This window comes from Cebus imitator, unplaced genomic scaffold, assembly GCF_001604975.1.
Source record: "Cebus imitator isolate Cc_AM_T3 unplaced genomic scaffold, Cebus_imitator-1.0 Scaffold86, whole genome shotgun sequence".
NCBI classification, from domain to species: Eukaryota; Metazoa; Chordata; class Mammalia; order Primates; family Cebidae; genus Cebus; species Cebus imitator.
This window is the reverse complement of record NW_016107401.1, coordinates 1,330,138-1,355,127: the sequence shown is the minus strand read 5'-3', so window position 1 is coordinate 1,355,127 and position 24,990 is coordinate 1,330,138. Positions and strand designations below refer to the sequence as shown.

General features: G+C 38.0%; 1 protein-coding gene across 1 annotated transcript in view; it reads right to left on the bottom strand.

The window, feature by feature from the left end:
• Positions 1 to 18,100: 18,100 nt before the first annotated feature.
• The window catches only part of MAT2B (methionine adenosyltransferase 2B), a 13,762-nt gene continuing 6,872 nt past the window's right edge, over positions 18,101 to 24,990 (bottom strand). The window contains exons 2-6 of the mRNA XM_017534447.2: positions 23,646 to 23,789; positions 23,318 to 23,470; positions 20,731 to 20,924; positions 19,792 to 19,905; positions 18,101 to 19,242 (exon numbers count right to left, since the gene is read on the bottom strand). Coding sequence (XP_017389936.1) covers positions 19,072 to 19,242; positions 19,792 to 19,905; positions 20,731 to 20,924; positions 23,318 to 23,470; positions 23,646 to 23,789 — 776 coding nt within the window. The 3' untranslated portion in view covers positions 18,101 to 19,071. The remainder of the gene's footprint in view (positions 19,243 to 19,791; positions 19,906 to 20,730; positions 20,925 to 23,317; positions 23,471 to 23,645; positions 23,790 to 24,990) is intronic.

The following is a 24,990-nucleotide window of genomic DNA, read 5'->3' as shown; positions in this document are numbered from 1 at the left end:
ATCAAAAAATCAAGAAACAACAGATGCTGGCAAGACTATGGAGAAACAGGAAGACTTTTACACTGTTGGTGGGAATGTAAATTAGCTCAACTTTGGTGAAAGACAGTGTGGTGATTTCTCAAAGACCTAGAACCAGAAATATTATTTAACCCAGCAATCCCATTACTGGGTATATACCCAAAGGATTCTAAATCATTCCACTATAAAGATACACACAGGTGTATGTTCATTGCAACACTCTTTACAATAGCAAAGACATGGAATCAACCCAAATGCCCATCAATGATGGACTGGATAAAGAAAAATGTGGTATATATACACCATGGAATACTATGCAGCCATAAAAAGGAATGAGATCATGACATTTGCAGGGACATGGATGGAACTGGGGGCATTATCCTCAACAAACTAACACAGGAATAGAAAACCAAATGCCATATTTCCACTTATAGGTAGGAGCTGAACAATGGGAATTCATGGACACAGGAAGAGAAACAACACATACCGGGGCCTATCGGGGGTGGCGTAGGCACAGCGGTGGGAGGGAGAGCATCAGGATAAATAGGTAATGTATGCTGGGCTTAATACCTAGGTGATGAATTGATAGGTGCAGCAAACCACCATGGCACATGTTTACTGATGTAACAAGCCTGCACATCCTGCACATGTACCCCAGAGCTAAAATAATGAAGCAGATATATATGTAAAATGACCTACAAAACATACTCTTCAATGGAAAAAGGCAAGGAATACAGCAATATGTACAATATCCTTTCAACTGTATTTTTAAAATGGAATATGTACATAAATATATGCTTAATTTATGCATACACTATCTCTGTAAAAATACCTTATTACTGGTAGTTTGCAAATAGCCATTCCAAAAATATTAACATGTTTGTGTAGCATTTGCATATGTTTTATTCTTAGCTCTTATTCGATCTCAAGATCTGTAAGGACAAAGATCATACTTGATTCTTCTTGATATTTCCAAATGCACTGGAAAGTACACAGAATAGATAATAAATAAATGCCTGTGGATTGACATGCCCAAATTTACATGGGGAAAAGTCAAGTAAAGGGGTGTAGAGCAAAATCTTAGTTCAAACAGTTGATAAAAATTACGGGAGGGCTCTTTTGAGGAAGGTCTCGTTTGTTGAATACAACAAACTTTTCATATCCTTCTCATCACAGATCAATACGTGTACCTGAAACTTAGCAATAGCTTGTGATTCCAACTGCTATTGAGATAAGCGTAACCGAGGAGATAAAATTTTCCATTTTGTCCCCAGAAAGTGGGTACCTCATCATGTTTGTCCTGCCACCCAATCTTGCACACAGCCATCTACAGTTCTATTTGCCACTGTAAAATTAATAGCCCATGTGGTTCCCAGAAAAGGTCGGGGTTGGAAAGCGAACTTCTCACTACACGGTGTGCAGTCAGAAACAGCTGGCCCCGTGGCCAGGGAGGATTCTACTGCTGCCACTGCCGAGGCATTTGCCACGGGTCATTGCAATTCTTGGAGCACCAGACCGGGACATCAGCTCTTCATGATATGATACAAACCCACAAGCAGGTGGTTGCTGCTCCACTTCATTTCTTCATTCAAAACATTTCCTGAAGATCATATCAATGAGCACATGTAAGTGAAATATAAAAGATCCAGATCAAAAATAAGTACGCCCAAGAATATGTGACTTGGTCCAATTTCAGAGGTGGAACTCTTACCTTAGGTGGATTGTAGTGTTGAAAAGTCCACCAACCTGAAAAGTCAGGAAGCCTGAAGTTCCCTTAGAAGCAACATATTAAATCTCTTCTTCTTCAACATATAAAAGTTAATTTCATTTGCAAAGTTTGAAGCTGAGAACATTGAGGGAGAGAAAGAATTGTCTGACACTTTTTGTTATTATTATTATGTTTTTTTTTAGAGACAGGCTGGAGTGTAGTGGCAGTTGGCAGGCAACACCACACCCAGCCAAGTATTTTGTAGAGTCTCACTTTGGTGCCAAGGCTGGTCTCAAACTCAGCCTCCAAAAGTGCTGGGATTACAGGTGTAAGTCACCACACCCCACCTTAGCTGACATTTTAAACTTTATCAAGCACCTACCATGGTCATGGACTTTGACAGGGGTTATCTCGGTTTTCTTCACACAAAAATATCTCTGTTTTACTGTTGAGGAAACTAAAGCTCAGTGAAGGTGCTTAATTTGCCCAAGGTCAAACTTCCAGGATGTTTATGTGTAAGTGTCAGGATCTGCATTGAAAGTCAGATCTCTCTGGCCTTAAAGCTGATACTCTCCTCATTACAAGAGCCAGTGCAAACCACGGGTGAGCAGTGTGAACTCTGGAGCCACATCACCTGGGCATAAATACTGACTCCACCACCTGACAGCAGGAGACCAAACACTTATCATCACTGCGTCTCAGGTCCTCCACCTGTGAAATGGGCACAATAATAAAATGCAATAGGGTTATTTTTATCACAAAGGGATTTACACAAGTCAAGCACTTAGAAATGTACTTAGTAGGCACGATTATCATCACGTCAAATGATAACTGTGCAAATCAGGGAAAACATACTTTGGTGACAGATAGAAATATAATTTAGTTATAAAGCAGAGGAAAGTAGATGGACATAACAGAAATAATCGGGAGGTTTCAGAGTATGTACCTGTGATGATATTTGTGGAAGAAAATTGGGAAAAGCTCGCCAAGAGAGAACATGGACTGATGAAAGTGGAAGAGAACATTAATGAAGACAAACTTAGAAATCGGAGTCATCCTGTTGATAGGAATACCCTCAAGTTTGCTTTTTTATTGCCTTTGTTGTTGTTGTTGTTCCCTAGTCTTTAAACAGAAAAGACATCACTTTGTTATACCGTCTCAAAAGGAATTGTTTTGAGAATTTGTGTTTAAAGTAAAGTCTATACAATTTGAACTCCTGTGAGGGATTTATTCCACCTTCCTTGGCTCAAGCAAAGGCTTCAGGAAACAAAGCACCAACTTTGATTCCTAAATGAGCATCAGTCCCCGTGGTTCAGTTACTCAAAGCTTCCCACAGCACTGGGCCTAATAGTTCATGCTGCACAGCTGGGTTCTGAGCCTGGGGCTTCCAATGACTTTTAAGAGAGCTTCATGATTGGTTTGCGTCCATGGGATTTGAATCAAGATAAAAAATGAGCCCAAGGTTATTTGGAAACAGTTCATATTTAAGAGACCTTCAAATACTTCACAAATAAAAAGTGGTCTATAAATATTGTATAATAACCCTATAATAACTTCCCACTTGCTAATGTTTATCTTGGGGGAAAAATTAGCAGTGAGCACATCCATACTTCAAAAGTTAGGAAATTGAGGGAAAAAATCCTAGTAGTTTAGAAGAGTTGAAATCATTTTACTCACAGGGGAATAGTGGTTCATAAGGGAAGGAAATTGCATTTGAATTTCCCAGCACTGTGATAAGAGTACTCTATCTAGATGATACCTCATTCTAAGTATCCCCAGCCTCCAGCACCCAACCCACCAACCTCTGCCCTGAGAAACTTATTATCTGTGATCCATGGAGGCTACATTGTTCTGTAGTTACAGGGATGGGGTTATGCAGATAGAAGGTTATCTGTCTATCTTTAATGCATAAAGCAGAAACAAACGCAGCAATCTCAGTGACACTTAACAACTGGAATGTCTTTCCAATTACCATCTATCACCCTCCTTTTGTGGCATTTGTGCTAACCCTTACCCTTCATCCTGGCGTAGAGCTGCCCTTTAGGACACGCTCTACATCAGCCAGCCAAAACGGCCATTTTTCATTGCAGACCTGCTGGCTGAAAAATCAGCATTTACAAAGCAGCTTGTGATGCGGTGAAGAGCCCAGACAGAAATGTAATAAACAATGTTTTGAATTACATTTTGGACATTTAAAAATGCTCTGGGCTCAATTTCAAAAGGCATTTGCATTTGTAATGAAAAAAAAAATCCATCAGTGAGCTTCCAGTCTCAGGTTAACAGGCCCTTTTATGTTGTAAATTTTTTGCAGGAGCAATTACAAATTATACACAGATTCATTATTTCTTGAGTACTTTATCAGGACATTTCCCCATACATCTAATTTGTCCTGTCTGAAATGTAACTTGACATAAGGGATTTTCTTAATTGCTTTTGAAGCCCTTCCAAGATAATCAACTGCTTTTTGGAGCATGATAAAAGACAGTAGACAATATTGCCAGTCTGCCTTTGAATCTTACCCTGAAGTTTTTGGGTAAGAGATGGCAAAGAAAGGCAACATTTGGCTTTTAAACTATTCCATATCTCCATTTTAATTTGCTTTTCATTTGAATGACTTTGTCAGTGTCTAAGAATAGCGAAACGAAGTTGCTCCATTTTTATCTGCCCTATTGTAAAGGCTGTCACTTTGGGGGTAGATGCAGTCAATATTTACAAAAGGATTAAAGTACAATCTTTATTAGTTTGAAGAATCTTAACCAAAGATTAAATAAGTAAAGACAAAACCAAAACTAAACCCAATTTTTGCAGGAAAAGATACCTGTATACTATAAAAAGCCAGTCTGTTTCTGCTATCTTCCTTTAAGAGATGTAAGCAAATAATACAACACTTATTTCATTTTAGGAGAATGTTTTTACCTTGAATTCTCAAGCTGCCAATTCTAAATAACTTCATTTGTTTAGTTACAGAACAAACTGCATTTACTGCACATGTAGGCAGGGTGATGTCCCCACAGATATCCATACCCTAATCCCCAGAACCTTTCATGGCAAAATGCACTTCTCATAGATGTGATTAAGGTAATCAACCTTGAAATATGGAGATTGTTCTGGATTATCAGGAAGTACTCAATCTAATCACAGGCATCCTTAAGATTGGAGACTATATCCACACTGTGTTCAGAGAGGTATGGGTTAGAAGAGTTGGAGAGATTTGATGTGAGGACCCAACTGCTGCTGCTGGCTTTTAAGGTTGAAGACAGGGCTACAAGCCAAGGAAGGTGACTACCTCCAAAAGGTGGGAAGAGCCTTCAGCTTATAACCTGCATGAAAACAAGGACCTCAGTCCCACAGACTCAAGAAATGCAAGAATTCAACCAATAATCCAAATGAGCTGAAAACTTATGCTCACCTAGATCCTCCAGAAAGAAGTGCAGCCTGCAAAAAACCTTCATTTTCTCCCACTAAGACCTGTGTCAGATTTCAATCTTTATTTACAAATTAATAAAGACTGAACTTTAATCCTTTTGTAAATATTGACTGCATCTACCCCCTTACACATACTGACCTACAGAACTGTAAGATATTTGGGTTGTTAAAGCCACTCCATTTGTGTCAATTTGTTAAAGCCACATAAAAAACTAATATGCTATCTACAGCATAATAACCTATTTTCATACCCAGATCATCCTTAAAGTGCCCAAATACAAGAGATTTAGTACCAATTTTACTACAATTAGCATTTTCATTAGCACCACCTTATGGAATGGAAATTCAAATACTGATTGCTAAAATCCAATTAAACTATATCTCACAAATGGAAAATATAAAGACCGTAGGCTCACTTCAGGAAGTTAACATTATTAACTTAAGAACACTGATTGGAACACTGGGTAAAGGATGAAAAATATTAGCTTTGTTTTAGATCAACAATGTTAATATGCCACACTGACCCTTAATCATCTCCCAAGAATTGCCGTTGGCAGGAATCAGAAAATTGATTTTTTCCGTAATAAGAAGTCCATAGGAGTTCAAGAAATATTTGGATCTTTTCAACTAAAAACTACTCCAAAAATGATAGGAATTATTACTAATAACAGCATCAATTTTTCCAGGTGAAGGGAGCCAATATTATAGCCAAAAATGAAATGGCTAGTTTAGTGCTTCATTTGTATTAAATGATGACCGTATCTAAGACACTTGTGTTGCAGTTGTAGTTAATTAACTTTCTCAAAGACATAAGGGCAAAAAACAGCAATTCAAGTGAGCCAGAGGATACACACTGCTATGTAAGGTGTCAAACTAAAGAAAACTCAGTGTTTCAGCTCATAAAGTGGGTTAGGAGGTTCAAGATCCAAGCCTGAAAATCAATAACGGTATGGAGTTCCATAATAAGATAGTGCATTGAATACATGTATCAAGTTTCATTTTCCTCCCAAAATCCCAAGGAAAAAAATTTAAAAAAAAAAAAAAAAACAAAAAATAAAAATAACAGAAAAAACAGAAAAGAAGAAAAAAGAATGAAATAAAAAAAAAAAAAAAAAAAAGTTTAATTTTTCCTCCCAAAATCCCAAGGAAAAAAATTTAAAAAAAAAAAAAAGACCTAAAATAACAAGGACAGAGAGAACAGGAAAGAAGATAACAGAATGAAATTTTGGAAACTGAAAAGCAAGGGACTTAATGGTAAGAGATTTAACCTACTCAAAAGAGCTGAATTTTGGCCAGCAGTGGGTTGAGAACTAAACTAACCTACTCTGAAAATCCTCAGAAGGCTTGGGATCAGATACCTCCGAAATCTTGGGTAAAGGGGAAGGGACAGAGTAAAGAAGAAAAAGTGAAGTTAGATTCCCAGACACCCTAGCCAACAGCTCCTGATGACTGGACATCTGTTCCCTGGAGAGATCAACGCAGGTGGGTTCTATTTTCTTTCCTCCCACCCCTCCTTTTTTTCCCCCTACAGGGTCTTGGTCTGTTTCACAGGCTGGAGTGCAATAGCACCATCTTCGCTCACTGCAGCCTTGACCTTGACCTCCCAGGCTCAAGCAATCCTCCCTGCCGCAGCTTCCTGAGTAGCTAGGACTACAAAGCACCACCACACTTGGCTAATTTTTAATTTTTTTTTAGAGACAGGGTCTCACTATGTTGCCCAGGTTAGTTTCAAACTCCTGGGCTCAAGTGATCCTCCCGCCTGAGCCTCTGAAAGTGCTCAGATTACAGTGTTCCAAACCTTCCTGGACACAGGTGGGTTCTAGACTGAGGTGTGTGTGTTGGGGAGTAAATGGGCAGATACTATGCTGAAAACAGGTGGATTAAATGAACACATGAAGGCTGAATGCTAATTGCAGCAACTTCGAACTGTGTGGGAACTCTAACATAATCTAGCTAGGAGTCCAAAACTGTTTGCCCTATTATCATGGGACTAGGCCTCTACTGGATGAAAATTGCACTCTTAAGAAAGCCTATTATATAACAGGTAATCTTGATTCTAACAATGAGTCTCTACATTACTAATTATGTGATCACTCTAAGTAGGAAGTGGATGGCATGAGAGGAGCCCTGGGTGCTAGCTCCGGTGGCTTAAAGGCATGAAAGTGATGTGCTGAGCTCTTTTCTTCCCCGAGCATCACTTCTCTGTGATAAAACTTTCACCATGGCCAGGCGCAGTGGCTCATGGCCGTAATCTCCAGCACTTTGGGAGGCTGAGGAGGGTGGATCACCTGGGGTCAGAAGTTTGAGACCAGCCTGGCCAACATTGTAAAACCTGGTCTCTACTAAAAATACAAAAATTAGCCAGGTGTGGAGGCGGGTGCCTGTAATTCCAGCTACTGGAGAGGCTGAGGCAGGAGAATCGCGTGAACCCAGGAGGTGGAGGTTGCAGAGATCTGAGATCAAGCCATTGCACTCCAGCCTGGACGATGGAGTGAGACTCTGTCTAAAAATGAAAAAAGAAAAAGTTCACCTTGATGCACTCTCACTTAAATAGCTTAACAGTAGGGATCTCAGGCTGCTTCTTCCATCCCCTAACCAGGCCATGGGCAGTCAGAACCTTTGCCCTCCATGCAGGAGACTGGAAGAAGCCTGTGAAGTCTAACCTCCCAAGAGGAAAAATCTAAAAATAATAACTTTAGTGGTTCCTCAAATAAAAGAAACCACTCACATTTTATGAGAATAGTGGTTTTCCACTGGGGTAAGAAAACAGACCAAAAAAAAAGCAGTATGGAAGAAACAGATATCCTGAAGACAAAAATGAAAAACAGCAAAAAAACTCCACATAACGAAAACAAAATAACCATTGATATTTATGAGATATGTGAGAACCCATACATCCATGAAACATGATAATGATTCAATTTTTCTTAAAAGGAGCATACAGAGGACAAAGAAAAGCTGTTAGGAATTAAGAAGATGGTAACAAAAAAGAATTTAGTAGAAGAGTCTGGAGGGGTATTAAAAAGTCAAAGCAGGGGGCGGGGAGGGAAAATTAATTAATTAATTAATTAAATAAAAAGTCAAAGCAACCTCTTAGAATGTAAAAAGATTGGCAGTTCTTAAGACAGCCACTATGGTTATAGAAGATGAGCTGGAGATGGTAAGATTTAAGACAAAGGCTCAGATGTCACAGTAATTATGTTGCTATCTGTGTGACCCCTGTAATTTGAAATTATACAAAATAAAATTGGAAAGCAGTTAAAAAGCAACTTCATGGAGCTCAAGGCCATTATAATTTAACCAGTGACTTAATTAAATTACATCAAAAAAATTGATGAAATACAGCATATACACCTTGATGTAGAAGACCCTACAAAAATAACAAAAAAGACACCGGGTCAATTACAGGGATTTAATCCTTTTGAAATTCTGAAGTATGATTTCTGACTGTTTATGATACTTGTTATCTGTGTAATTATTCTATTTTTGTTATATGCAGCAGTCCATATTCACAAAAATCTAAACAATAAAAACTTACAAGTTAAACTGCATCATTTAAAATTACAGACAGTAAAATAGGTATTAAAATTAGAAGTGTTAGTACAAAAAAGAGGCACACAGAATATCAGTCCTAGCAAAAGTTACAGGCTAAAGCTAAAATAAAAAATGTGGGTGTATATGCTCCTTAGTGACATGTGGTCTAATATTATTTACAAGGCCAGTAGCCTCTAAAAATAATATTGACTGTGATGCTGAACCTGAAGGGATGGCTGGATAGTCAATGATGGTTAAGTTCCTCTGAGGGGGCAACCGAAGACAGACACAGTCACAGTAAGGCCAGTAAACATTGCCTAGCTGGCAATCCCTCCTGAGGCTTTGAGCGTTACCCCACAATGCTGTAAATTTAGCTTGCCTTTGTTGTGAAGGTGACACCTACTACAGAATACAACTTAAACATTAAATTCTTGTGTAGTCTATTTCAATGTACTGTACCCTACATATTAATAATAGTAATGCTTAATGTTATGCCAATTTTTGTTATGTTTATATTTACAGTTAAGGGGGAGGTGTAGAGAGCCAGAGTAGCCCACTCCCTCTGGGGGGATCAGCAGCAAGGCTGCTGTGAATTTTGGGTGAACTTCAGAGAAGTGAAACTATAATAGAGGAATGTGTATGTCTTGGAAAGGAGCAGTTGGACCTAGCAAAAGATAACCAGCTTTCACTAACCTTGCTGCAAGATAGTTGTTAGCTGAGGTCTGTTAACTGAAGTATGAGAACCACAGGCTGTTCTGGGTAACTGCACCCTCCCTCTGCTATGTGCTTTGTGAACATATAAAATAAAGTACTCTGAGGCACAACAGGGCCGAAGAGACTGACACCATCAGCTTTTCGGACTGCCTGGTCCAGCTTTATCTATGTCTGTCTGTATGTCTTTATTCTCCGCTGTTCTCTCTTAGGTCTTTAAACCCTTGTGCAGCGCGGGACGCAGCACACGCCAGAGAGGGGTGTCATTATTCAGCCTACTACAGTCAGAATAGGAGATGTGATATCTATAATGTAGAATGAAAAAGAAAATAGAAGAAAAATAGCAGTGAAATAGTGAAGGATTTAAGTTTAAAGATCGAAGGAGCCTGCAAGGCAAAACGAGAACTACAACAAGGGACACCACTGTAAAATTTCAGAATACTAGAGACACAGGGAAGATCTGACGAGCTTCCAAAGAAGGGAGGAAAACATACAAAGGACAGGAATTATAATGTCTTTGGACTTCACAAAATCAACACTGGAAGCATAAACACAGTGGAACAATGTATTCAAAATTCCAGGGAAAAATGACTTCCCAGCTAAAATTATATATCCAGGCATCCACAGTCAAGTCTTCCATTTTTATTTCTTCAGGAGACTTTCTCAGGAAGCTACTGAAAGATGTGCAGCCAAAACTAGAAAGCACAACAAAGTGAAAGAAATGAAACACAGGCTAACAGGAGCCCCAACACAGAAGAGACAAAGGAAATTCTGGAACAATGGTGAAGAGAGGTGGGAAATATAAGGCAAGAGATCCATATTGGAGGAAAATGATTTACAAGAGTCAGTTGAGGGCTGTTATCACTAGGAGGGCTTCAGCAATTGTACCACATTTTTTCCTCAAATCTTAGAAGACCAGGATGAGCCTGGACAAGCTTTTTTATTTGTTCCTTCTCTGCTCTCCAAGCTGTGATGACTGGAATAGACGAGGATCCTTATTTTACCTTCCAAGCCTAAGCCTGAGAATCAGACATAGGGATGATTAGCTCAGCAACTGAAAATACTGGGTAACTCCGTTCTTCTTACCACATGCTTACTGACCACCCCATTTCTGGCTCAAAGTACTGTCCTGTAATAGATCCACTTTTCTCATAACTGACTCATGCCTTTGCCCACTGGATCCTAAGGAGCTCTGTAAACTCCCTGTAAAGCTGAAGCCAAAGGCATTCAGTTAATCATCTCCTAGGAGCTGTCATTTAGCAGTATAAATAGTGCCCTTTTTCCCCTGGCTAGGTGTGTGCTTGTACCTATTTTTCTAAGTAATGTATAGGAGATACATAAAGAGATTGTAAATAACCATAAAGATAATCGAGAATCTGATACAAAAGTCAGGATACCAGCCAGATGCAGTGGCTTACACCTGTAATTCCAGCACTTTGGGAGGTTTAGGCAGGTGGATAACCTGTGGTCAGGAGTTTGAGGCCAGCCTGGCCAACGTGGTAAAATCCCGTCTCTACTAAAAATGCAAACAATAGCCAGGTATAGCGGTGCGTACCTGTAGTCCCAGCTACTCAGGAGGCTGAGGCAGGAGAATTGCTTGAACCCAGGAGGCAGAGGTGAGCCGAGATCATACCACTGAGCTCCAGCCTGGGTGACAGATTGAGACTCCATCTCATTTTTTTTTTTTTTTTTTTTTTTTTTGAGACAGAGTCTTGCTCTGTTGCCAGGGTGGAGTGCAGCTTACTGCAATCTCCGCCTCCTGGGTTCAAATGATTCTGCTGCCTCGGCCTCCCAAGTAGCTGGGATTACAGGGGTGTGCCACCACACCCAACTAATTTTGTATTTTTAGTAGAGACGGGGTTTCACCTTGTTGGTCGTGGCTGGTCTCCAACTCTTGACCTCATGATCTGCCTGCCTTGGCCTCCCTAAATGCTGGGATTACAGGTGTGAGCCACCATGCCCAGCCTGAGACTCCATCTCAAAAAAAAAAAAAAAGAGTCAGGATATCACATCACACACATTAGGATGGCTGCTATCAGAAAAACAGATCAAAAATAGAATTACCATTTGATCCAACAATTCAATTTCTGGGTGTATATCCAAAAGCACTGAAAGCAGAATCTCTTGAAGAGAGATTTCCTACCCATGTTAATTGCAGCATTATTCACCATGTTCATTGCAGTATTATTCAAGGGGTGAAAGCAAACCAAATGTCTATCAACAGATGAATGGATAAGGAAAATGTGATATCTACAAAAAAAAATGCAATATTGTTCAGCCTTAAAAAAATTCCGACATTTGCTACAAGATAGATGAACCTTAAGAAGATTACTACTAATTGAAATAAACCAGTCACAAGTCAAATACTGTAAGAAATACTGTATGATTCCACTCGTATGAGTTATCTAGAATAGTCATATTCACAGAGAAGAATGCTAGTTAGCAGGTGCAGGAGGAGAGAAAAGGGGCAGTTGTTTTAATCGTTACAGAGGAGTTTTAATTTTGCAAGATGAGGAGTTCTGGAAATGGGATGCATAGCAATGCGAATGTACTTAATGCTGCTGAACTGTATACTTCAAAATGGTTAAGACGGTAAAGTTTGTGGTATGTATATTTTACTACAATTTTTTAAAGTAAAAAAAAAAAGTCAGGATAATGATTACCTCTGGGAGAAAAAGTGACACTTGGTGATTAATGTTATGTATTAACTTGGTTAGGCCACAGGCTTCCTAGATATTTGGTCAATTATTCTGGGTGTCTGTGAAGGTGTTTTGGATATGATTAATATTTAAATTGGTGAATTTTGAGTAAAGCATATTACCTTCTGACATGGTTTGTGTTCCCACTCAAATCTCATCTTGTAGTTCCCATAATCCCCAGGTGTCATTGGAGTAACCCAGTGGGAGGTTATTGAATCTTAGGGGTGGTTACCTTCATGCTGTTCTCATGATAGTGAGTTCTCATGAGATCTGATGGTTTTACAAGGAGCTTTTCCCCCTTTGCTCAGCATTTCTCCTTTCTACTACCATGTGAGGAACGATGTGTTTGCTTCCCCTTCTGCCATGATTGTAAGTTTCCTGAGGCCTTTCTAGCCATGCTGAACTGTGAATCAGTTAAACCTCTTTTCTTTATAAATTACCCAGTCTCAGGTATGTCTTTATTAGCAGCATGAGAATGGACTAATATATCTTCCATAATGTCAGTGGGCCAGTGGGCCTCATCTAATCAGTTGAATGAATACCTGTGTAGAATAAAAAGTCTGCTCTTCTCCAAGCAAGAGAGAATTCTCTAGCAGACCATCTTCAGACTTCACCTGCAACATCAGCTCTTCCTGGTTCTGCAGCAGATTGCCTTTCAACTCAAACTGGAACACTAGCTCTCCTGGGTCTTCAGCCTTCAGGCCAACTTCGCAGACCTCTCTCTCTCTCAATCTCTGTACATACACACACACACACACACAAACAAGCTAGGCACAGTGGTGTAGGCCTGTAGTCTACTTAAGAGGCTGAGATGAGAAGCTTGCTTGAGGCCGGGAGTTCAGGGATGTAGTGTGCTATGACTGCACCTGTAGATAGCCACTGCACTCTATCCTAGGAAACATACCAACACCCTCATCTCTTAAAAAAGAAAAATAGCCAGGAGTGGTGGTTCACGCCTGTAATCCCAGCACTTTGGGAGGCTGAGGTGTGTGCATCGCCTGAGGTCAGGAGTTCGAGACCACCCTGGCAACATGGGGAAAACCCATCTGTACTAAAAAGATAAAAATTAGCTGGCTGTGGTGGTGCACACCTGTAATCCCAGCTACTTGGGAGTCAGAGGCAGAAGAATTGCTTGAACCTGTGAGGTGGAGGTTGCAGTGAGCTGAGATCGTGCCATTGCACTCCAGCCTGGATGACAAGAACAAAACTCCATCTCAAAAAAAAAAAAAAGAAAAGAAACACACACACACACGCACATACACACACCCTATTGTTTATTTTTCTCTTGAGAGAAAATTATGCCTAATACAGAAACAATAGGGGAAGGCATTTGCAGAGCTTCTAAGGTACTTGTAATGCTCTTAACCTGAGTGGCAGGTTCATGGTTCTTTAAACCGTACACACATTTTATGTACTTTGTTGTACGCGTTATTCTTTTCACAATTAAAAACATTTTTAAAAAAATTAAGGTTGGGATGCAACCAATGTATTCAACCAGAAGATGCAAAGTTCACATCTTTTTCACAAGTCTTCAAGATTTTAAATAAAATAAGTAATCTGGGTCTGACAACACTGTCTATAGGCAGAGATTGTGTTAAATTGGTTTGGCAGACTTAAGTGGGTCATAGATTATAGATCTGTAATGGATCAGTAAGAGAAATTCACCATGTTTTGGGGTTAACATTATGAAAGATGACTATCCCTCATGCTCCTGAAATGTTATCTAACTACATGGACATTGGCGTCATCTTATTTGGTATCATATCATATGGCAAGTATTTTTTCCTCTTCCTTTCTTGACCTCTAGTTTCAGGGTGAATTCTAACTATAGAAGAACATTTCTGAAAGCCAGAACCATCATCACTCTTTCAACTTCCCAAAGACCTTATGTGTTCTAAGCACATAAAGCCTGGGGGTAACACTGTGTAAGGAAAATGAAAAATTATTCCGAGTCCTCCAATATAACAAAGTGTTTGACTTACCCTGAATAATTTTTAGCATCTCACATTAAAACATTTTAAAGCCTCTAGATCAAATTTTCATTTCAAAGGCAACATTTTTTAAATCTACAACAAACTGGGGGAAAATTGAAATTGTTCAATAATATATAGCATGTATATATGTCAAAAATTAGAATTGAAGTGGGGACTACAGAAAGAAAAGTAACTGTAGACAGAGCTGAGCAATTTCATGGCCATCTTTCAATGTAAATCACTTGCGATCACATGGAGTGAATGGATCCAATTTCCAGATACATTTATGTGCATACAAATTCAAGTATTCTGGCCATTTCTGTAGCAAAATACAGAAAAGAACTTTCAGAAGGCCTTAGGCAAAACAAGTTACAAAAATAATTTATCTTCTTTGAAATATTTTAACATGTACTTCCAAAATACTAAAAATAAATCTAGAAAATACTTAAAAATCACAAAGAAAAACCAAGTAGTCTTAGTTATGAGAGAAAAGTCCTAATATCTTACAGCTGAAATTGAGGTAATATTAACAAGACTACCATTTCTCCCCCATACCCCAACCCTTAGGCATTTGTTAAGTCCACAGCTACATTTGCTAGTATCTCTGTTCCAAGTATTTCCACGACAGTCTTGTGAAATAGGTGGTATTCCTTTCATTTAACCCTAAAAAAATACTTCAAGCTCTGAAAGGAAAAGCAACTTGCTACTAGTATGTGGAAGAATCACATTTGAATCTAGAGTTCTTTTCATTATATATAATACTTCCTTCAAGTAAAAAAATTCTCTTGACTAGCTTACCCTTGAATTAAAATCTACTGCACACACACAAGAAAACAACAAAAAACCCTACTGCCATATTTAATGTTAATGAGATGATTTGGCTACCAAAGGGGTATATTTATGTTCCAATACAGATACCCAACTTATAATGAGGTTACATCCTGATGAATCCTAAAGTTTAAAATATTCTAAGTGAAAAATGCACTTAATAACACATAAACCTACTGAATATCACAGCTTAGCCTAGCCTACCTTAAATATGCTCAGAACAGTTACATTAGCCTAGAGTTGGGCAACATCTAACACAAAGCCTATCTTATAGCAAAGTGTTAAATATCTCATGTAATTTATTAAATACTATGCTGAAAGTGAAAATCAGAAAGGTTGTATACGTACTTGAAGTATGGTTTCTATTGAATGTGATTATTTTCACACCACTGTAGTCAAAAAATCCTGCTGAACCATTATAAGTCAGGGACCATCTATACATCCAAGATTAAACTGTGATTCTGTCATTGATACAATGGAATAAACGCAGCCAAAAAAGAACTAGTTTCTTCTCTTTGGTGCTCTGCTGGTACATGACGGCACATGTGACTCTTGGTGCAGTGCTCCATGGGTCAGGAGGATCCTTAACCAGGTAGAGTGTCCCCTCCCACCCAGTCACAGGCATCAGGGCCAGGTCACATGGGTCTAGGGATGCTCAGCTGGCTCAGAGGCCTGTGAAATGTGGGGAACAGAGGAAGTATTGGCTAGTGCCATCAGAATGACTCTTATAGATGAATGAAGCAAATGAGTAAATATAATAATGAGGGCAGGGCACTGTGACTCATGTCTAGTAGTTGCAGCACTTTGGGAGACCTAGGTGAGTAGATTGCTTGAGCTCAATAGTTCAAGAGCAGCCTGGGCAACATAGCAAAACTAAAAATACAAAGAATAGCTGGGTGTGGTGGCACCTGCCTGTAGTCCCAGCTACTCAGGAGGCTGAGGTGGGAAAATCACTTGAGCTGGGGAGGTGGAGGCTGCAGTGAGCCAAGGTTGTGCCGCTGCATTCCAGCCTGGGCGAGAGTGACACCCTGTCGGAAAAAAAAAAAAATGAGGAACTAGGTTGCTGTCAAGAGAAAGGTGCTACAAACATGGAAAAAGCCAAAATAAACTCTATGGAACAAGACTAGAATTGGAACTATTGATGTCAACTTACAGTTTCTCACTCAGAGAAATGTCAAAAATGTCAAGGCCCTGAGAGACAAACACTGGGGAACTATTCCATACTGAAGCTAAAGCAACATGGCGACAAACACGAGTCACTTGGACTACATAGACCTATAAAGGACAACTGGAACAATGGATGAAACCTGCATGGGATGCTATAGAATTGAATGGTAATTTCTTCATTATGATGACACTATAGGGTACGTAGATGTGTATCCTTATTTTTAGAAAATACACACTGAGGTGTATATACTAAGTGGGTTATGAAGCATCATCTTCAACCTACTCTTAAACAGTTCAGGAAAAAAAATAGTACACATATATAGTGTGCATGTAGAAAGAAAGAAAATGATAGGATAATGTCACTAAATGCTAACAATTGGGAAATCTAGAAAGGGAAATACAGGCATTCTTTATGCTACCATGGCAACTTTTCTTTAAGATTTATTTTTAAATGAAGTTTTTTACAAAGGACATTCTTGGCTGCGTGCGGTGGCTCACACCTGTAATCCCAGCACTTTGGGAGACTGAGGCAAGCAGATCATGAGGTCAGGAGGTTGAGACCATCCTGGCCAAAATTGTAAAACCCCGTCTCTACTAAAAATACAAACATTAGATGGGAATGGTGGTGCATGCCTGTCGTCTCGGCTACTCGGGAGACTGAGGCAGGAGAATCGCTTGAACTAGGGAGTTGGAGATTGCAGTCAGCTGAGATTGTGCCACTATACACTCCAGCCTGGGTGACAGAGCAAGGCTGCCTAAAAAAAAAAAAAAAAAAAAAAAAAAAAAAAAAAAAAAAAAAAAAAAAAAAAAAAAAAAAAAAAGGGGGTACTCATTATAATTTATATACAACAAATTCCAAGTGAAAAAAAGAAGTTCCAAGAATTGTTGTTACTCTTTGTGTTAAAAAAAGGGCAGATGTCCTTAGGATGAAATCCCTTAATAAAAAGTAAGAAAGGGTAGATGTTATGGACGTGTGTTTTGTGATTACATTCTATATACAGTGTGCTTCTAGAAACATATGCAATGAACTGATCGACATTGATTTCTTCCACAGATGAAAAATAGGTGGCTAGAGAAGAATACTACTTCTTACTCTCTGAAACTTAATTTTGCACTACACGAAATGTAGTAACTTAAAATATAAAACAAAACTTTAATTCAGTGGTTGCCAAATGCAATCCCAGACTGGCAACCTTAGAACCGCCGGGAAACATTTAAAAATAAATTAGTATGCCTCAATTCCCAAAACTATTTCAGTAAGCCCAGGACTCAGGTATCAGCAAAATTTCCCCAGTTAATTTCTTTAGCCTACTCAACGTGAAGAATAAGAACTTCATTATGATCTAGGCCAGGGGCAGTTGCTCATGCCTGTAGTTCCAGCACTTTGGGAGGCCGAGGCAGGTGAATTGCTTGAGGCCAGGAGTTTGAGACCAGCCTAGCCAACATGGCAAAACCTCACCTCTACTAAAAATACAAAAATCAGTTGGGTGTGGTGGCAGGCACCTGTAATTCCAGCTACTTGAGAGGCTGAGGGGAGAATCACTTGAACCTGGAAGGTGGAGATGGCAGTGAACTGAGAACGCACCCCTGTACTCTAGCCTGGGTGACACAGAGAGACCCTGTCTCAAAAAAAAAAAAAAAAAATTTATGATGATCCACTTCCACTTAACGAATAGTAAATAGTAAATATATTTTCCCTTCCTTGAGATTTTTTTAATAACATTTTCTTTTCTCTTGGTTACTTTACTGTAAGAAATACAGTGCATAATATGCAGAACATATAAAATATGTTAATCAACTGTTATTAATAAGACTTCTGGTCAACAGTAGGTTTTTACTAATTAAGTATTTGGGGTGTCAAGAGTTACAGTGGATTTTAGACTGTGCAAGATTGATGCCCCCCAAACCCACACTGTTCAAGGGTCATTGTATAAGGTAAGATTATATAGCTATTTATTTTTAGTTAAAAAAAAAAATCAGTTGGCATAAATAGATACAGTATCTTTAACATTCTAGAATTGGGTGGTAAGTTCACATTCTGGATCAAGTGTTAATTTTACTGTGTTTTATTTCAATATAAACTATATTCTTTTGTATGTATCAGATGTTACATCGCAAGAATGTAATTTTTAAGAATTAAAGCAACAAAAGAACAATTAGTTTAGAAGTTTGGTCCTTACATTTAAAAAGATAAGTAAATACAAGAAAACTAAGCGTTACATGCCAGCAGTACATATTTATTATTCATGAATGGTCGAAAGACTTACAAGGCCTGTTATTATGAGTATAACCACATATATGAAACATCACTTAGCAACATGGAATGAAAAGGACATGTATATATTTATATTAAAAAAATACACGTTTGCATTCAATGTTTGCCTACAAAAAAAATACATGTACACACACTCTTTCAAGTGCTCCCCATAAACTGCTATAAAAGCAGGAGACATCAAGCTGTAGAAGTTCCAATATACATAACATGTTGAAATATCTCAAGCATAAAAACTGTACGTAACTTGCAAAAATAAAGTTCCTTTCTTCAAACATTTTGATCTGAGCTCAAGCAAAGCAAATAATGAACACCAATGATTTTTATACTGTTCCACACAATTTAAAATAATCAACATGAAAAGGTCAACAGCTTCAAAAATCCTGAAAATATGGAGGTTATGAGAATGAACAATGCATTTCATATGAAAAGTATACAGCAGATCTGCTTTATCCTGGCTCTCAAATATTTAAGGATAATTTACTATACTCAAACTCCAAGTTTAGCCAGAACAAACAAAATGATAAAAAGAAAAATTACTGCAAACAGGGCATCATTGCCCTTTAGTTTCTTTAGACAATTTCACTAGTGCAAGAGCATCATTTACCTGAAAGATCCTAAGAGTCACAATTATAGTACTCATACAAAACTATTTCCTTTGTTCTTTAAAAAGTGCCACATACTATGCTTTTCATTTAAAAAAAGAAAAAAACAAACAAAACCAACACAAATAAACTAATGAAAGACTGTTTGTCTCCATCTCTTATCGATGAGGAAGGGCCAAAGTGATTCTTTGATTCCAATTCGAAATGGTGTTCGCTGGCCAATGCCCAAGGTCTCTAATTTGGAGCAGTCAAGCTGAGCATTTCTTGGACGTTGTGCTCCTAGGACAGGGCTGTCAGTAATCTTTAAAGAAAGATAAACACCAAAAAAAATCAAAAGTAAGTGAAGGACTATATTCTGAGGGTTTTATCCCCCCCCACCCGGCCCCACCCTACACACACACACACACACACACACACACGCACACACGCATGCACACACATTTTTTAAACAGAGATCTCCCTCCATTGTCCAGGCTGGTCTCAAACTCCTGGGCTCAAGGGATCCTCCTGCCTCAGCCTCCTAAACTGCTGGGATTACAGGCATGAACCTTTGCAGCTGGCCATTTTGAAGTTTTATATTTGCTACTTATTTTTGCTCTTATTGTAAGAAATCTGAGTTGATCATTCCTAGAAAAATAAACCAAATGCCTGTCACAATCGAGACAATAATACATTTTCTACTCATGATCTTCCCTACAGATGATAATTTAGAGAAAAGTAGCACTATGAACGGCCAGTAAGTATACAAGCAAAGTTCACTTTGATTAGTACTAAGAAATAAAGTTATCTAACACATCAATAATATATACTATAGCGATGGAGCTAACGGTTTTTAAAACCACATACTTACAGGTCTTAAGTGACTGCTGGGGAGGTTGAAGGCATCTGCAATTGCACATGCCATTTCATACTTAGTCATCTGTTCATTGCCAGACCAGTGAAAGGTTCCCTTAATTGATGGATCCTAAGAACAATGATGCAATAAATTCAGTAGTTTCAACTTTTTAAGTTGAGAAGAATAATGGGTTTGACAAAAAAGCTTATTTAAAATAAGGTCCAGGAAGTAAAATGCAGCCTTCTTTTTCTGAAAGGCTCCCCTCAAGATATCTAAAATCAAATTCCCACCAATGCTCTCAGCAAAACACAAAAGAGCAATTTCTAGAATTTAAACCTTAAGAATTTTTAAAATAAAAAAAGCTCCAATTTTACTTAGTGGTAAAAAATTAGAGGTGAAAACACAGTCCAAGTTAATGAGTATTTTTAATTATCCTAAGCTAAAACAAAAACTTAACCACTTTTCAAGATGAGCTAATTAAACTTTCTTAAATATCGTGGTGGTATAAAAATCATAATTCTCATCCATTAAAAAAACTGTGGTTATACTATTATTAATATTATAAACTAAATCAGTCTAACCTTTCTTTGTATGGATATATTTAACACCAACTTTTTCAAATGTGCTGGGATTACAGGTGTGAGCCACCATGCCCAGCCCCACAAACAGTACCTTCTTAAAAGATATTAGGTTATTAAAGTTTTCCACCACTTTTCAATAAAAGAAATGATGGGGTCTATAGTACATAAGAAATACATTAAAACAGAAGAGCATAGTATTTTTATTCTTCATAAATATAGTGTACTATAGGTAAACTACTTTTGTTTGGTTTGCTGGTTTTAAAAAAACACTTTTAGTTTTCACTCATTAACACTCCATATATAGCTATAAAGTTCAAGCATGGAAAAGACAAACTGGACCTTCACTAAAATAGGACTCGGGAATCTTTCTCACCAGCATTCTTTTCTCTGCTAGCTGCCGGCACACAGTGGCCACATCTTTGACATGTGTGGGGAACCTCTGCTGCCAGTGATCCATGTTTGCTGACTTGTTGCTGAACTGCACTTTATCAAACATAACAGTCACAGCACTTTCTTCAAGCTTTTCAACTTCCCCATATAGAATAGGAATCCTCAAAACAGCAGCTCCTAGAGAAGAATAAAAGCAAATATTTTAAAGCTGACTGTTCTTAAATTTTGATGTAAGATACAAGTGTGTGGATTCAAATAATATCAAAGTAGAAATCTTGCCTTTTAATTAAAATATACCAAAACGACACAGTTCACTTGTGATAATGCAATGATAACAATAATCAAGGCCAGGGGCAGTGGCTCATGCCTATAATGCTGCAATTTGGGAGGCCAAGGCAGAAGGATCACTTGAGGCCAGGAGTTCAAGATCAGCCCGGGCATCATAGCAAAACTCCATCTCTACAAAAAATTAAAAAGAAAATTAGCTGGCCACGGTGGCACATGCCTGTAGTTTCAGCTGCCTGGGAGGCTGAGTGAGGCAAGAGGATCTCTTGAGTTCAGAAGTTCCAGGCTGCAATGAGCTATAATTGCAACAGTCAAACGCTGAGGGTGGTAGGGCTCATGCCTGTAATTCCAGCCCTTGGGAGGCCAAGGAAGGAGGACTACTTGAGCCCAGGAGTTCAAGACCAGCCTGGGTAACATAGTGAGACCTCCTCTCTACAAAATGTAAAAAAATTAGCCGTTCACGGTGGGAGGATTGCTTAAGCTCAGGAGGTCAAGGCTATAGTGAGCTGTGTTTACCCTACTGCACTCCAGCCCAGGCAACTGAGACCCTGTTTAAAAAAACAAAATTCAAAACCACATTTGTTAAGTATCTTCTGTCATTTAGACTAGTTTTATATATATATAAATCCTGTATTATCATCATCATCATTAAAAATAAAACCTATCATGACAAACACAACAAATAGTCTTTGACTGGATGCTAGATTAAAAATTAAAAGCAATAAAGGACAGTTTTGGGATAAATGAGAAAATTCCTACATAGATTTGTATTTGATTATAGTATCATATTAATGTTCAGTTTCCAATGTGTGATAACTGCATTGTAATTATGTAAAGAACATTCTTGTTGTTAGAATATATAAGGTGAAGTATTTGGAGATGAAATACAACTAATTATCAATGGGTCTGGCAAAAACATACGTATAAAACAAACGAGGCAAAACATTAACAATTTGTGAATCTATGTGAAGGGTGTATGAGTGTTCACATTGGTTTTACAACCACTCATTATTATTTAGATTTTATAATGGTCCCTGCTGATGGGATAGTTAACACTTTAACTGCAAGTCAAGCATTTTCTTTTAAATTATATGACAAGAGAACACAGATATTGCTATGGGTTAAATGTTTTTGTCCTCTCCAAAAATTCATGTGGAAAAGGTGGGGCCTTTTGGGAAGTATTTAGGCGGTCATTGGGGCTCTGCTCTCATGAATAGATTCATACCATTATAAAAGGGCTTGAAGGAAGGAGTGCATCTCTTTCTGCTCTTCTGCCATGTAAGAATACAGCATTCCTTCCTTTCAGAGGACCAGAAAGAAGACCCTCACCTGATCTTGGACTTCTCGGCCTCTAGAAATGTGTGAAACAAATTTTTGTTCTTTATAAATTACTGAGTTGTTGATATTGTTGTAGGAGCACAAAATGAACTAAAACAAAGGTATTCAAGGAGATTTCAACAGAATAATCTGTAATGCAAGAAGACTTTTTAAAAAACTAAATGTCCATTAGTAAGGTATTCTATACTAAGGCTGCTTCTCAAGGCCATAGTACAGTCTAAGGCAGCAGTTTTAGTACAGGGGATTATTAAATTAAGTACTATGAAGTCACTGATAGGAGTAAGATACCCCAGAGCGGGCTCCACTTGTACTGAAATGCAAAGATGCTGGGGGGAAAAAAAAACAGGTTATGAAACAACATGCATACATTTTTTGACAACATACAAAAATGCTTCCACTTTTAACCACATTTGGTGTTTATCTCTCTGAGGCAGCATTTATGAAAACTTTGGTTCTGAATCATTTTAAATTTTTTCTAAGGAGTGTATACTTTTTACATATGGAGATGTGTATTATACATAAACTCACATATAAGAAAAAAGACACTATACATATAACAGAATCTTGATACATATACATATAACAGGACACATAGAGTAACATACATATAACAGAATATATATAACAAACATATAACAGAATATCTCACTCTAAGAGAAATTATATTGCCCTTTTTTTTGAAAACAAGTTATAAAAGCTTACATTATCTGACTTGTTTTCTATGTGTAAAGAAGAGTATGTAAACACTGATAGTGGAAACCGTCTTAAAGGATTCACAAAGTAGTTATCTCTTAGAATGTTTTATTCTTTTCATTATATTCTAATTTTTCTTTAATGATTCGTATTCATTGACTAACATTTTAAATTTAAAAACATTTATATGTATATGTATAAATGATTTTTGAAGTCCTCAAAAATAATCAGGGGCTGAAGAGATTACATCTTACCTAGATTGTTCTCCAGGACAGCCTTTTCTCCATCTAATTTTGTTTTGCCATACAAATTTAGTGGAGCTGGTATGTCTTCCTCTCTGTAAGGTGGATTTGTTCCATCAAATACATAATCTGAGCTAATGTAGATGAGAAATGCTCCAACAGCAGCTATAAAAAAAAAAGAAGACAAATCTATTAAATTTTTACATTACATTATTCTTTCATGGAATTCAGAATGGTTTTTCATGACATATAAAAATAAATAACCATCTACAAAACTTTAATCTTTAAAAACTCAGCAATCACTTAATATTTTATGAAAATTTTATAAAGTCATCATTACCTGCTTCCTTTGCTAAATTCCCAGAAGCATCCACATTAAGTTGAGAGGCAGCATCTGGCTGATTTTCTACAACATCTGGTCTTCTCTCTGCTGCACAGTGTACTATAACATGGGGCTGGAAGTTAAGCATTGACGTATTTTTAGCTCAAAATAAAATAAAAGAGGAATTACAACCTTCTTAGACTAAGTTAATTCAGAGAAAAATGTGCATTAAATCAACATTCCTTCAACTAAGAATAAATCATTGTAATTTCTAATGTAGTTTTGTCATGCTGCTTCTTTTCTCTGCAAGGTTCAAACTTAAAATATTTATAGCGACTGAAAAGAGTAATTTCATAATATGTAGACAAAAACCAGAAAAAAAACCTGTCAACAACTGTATTTCTATTCTGGTGTGATGGCTCATGCATGTAATCCCAACATTTTGAGAGGCTGACGTGGGAGACTGCTTGAGGCAGTCTGGAACTCCTGTTCCAGATTAAGACTGGGCAACACAATGGTACCCTATCTCTACAAAAAAATTAATACATTAACCAGGCATGGTGGCATGAGCCTATAGTTTTAACTGTTGTGGAGGCTGAGGCAGGAGGATCACTTGAGCCCAGGAGTTCAAGGCTACAGTGGGCTGTGATCCATCTACCGTATTCCAGCCTGGGGGATAGAGTGAGACCCTGTCTGAAAAGTTAAAAACCATGTTTCTAGGCTGGGTGTGGTGGCTCACACCTGTAATCCCAGGACTTTGGGAGGCCAAGGTGGGTGGATCACTTGAAGTCAGGACTTGGCGACCAGCCTGGCCAACATGGTGAAACCTGATCTCTACTAAAAATACAACAATTAGTCAGGCGTGGTGGCGCATGTCTATAGTCTCAGGTACTCCAGAGGCTGAGGCAGGAGAATTGCTTGAACCAGGGAGGCAGAGACTGCAGTGAGCTGAGATTGTACCACGTATCACTGCACTCCAGCCTAGGCAACAGCAAGACTACGCCTCAAAAAAACAAAAACAAAACAAAAGTGTTCCTATATCAAAACAAATTTTATCCCCCAATTTGGATAGGAGGAAAGAGCTATCATTTATACAATTAACATGATTTAAATATCTGATAAATCCATGTCAAAGGGAGAACAGTATCAGTGATACCAATAACCTGAGCCTGCTTTCTCAGCTCTAAAATGAAAATACTATTTTGCAGTGTTGTAAGGTTTAGAATAACATTTGAAAACCATTTGCAGAGAAAGTATTACTTAGAAGGCACTCGATAAACATAAGCTTTTTATAAAATGCTTCTTATTTTTCTTTGTCAACATGTCAAAATTTTTTTTTTTTTTTTTTTTTTTTTTTTTTTTT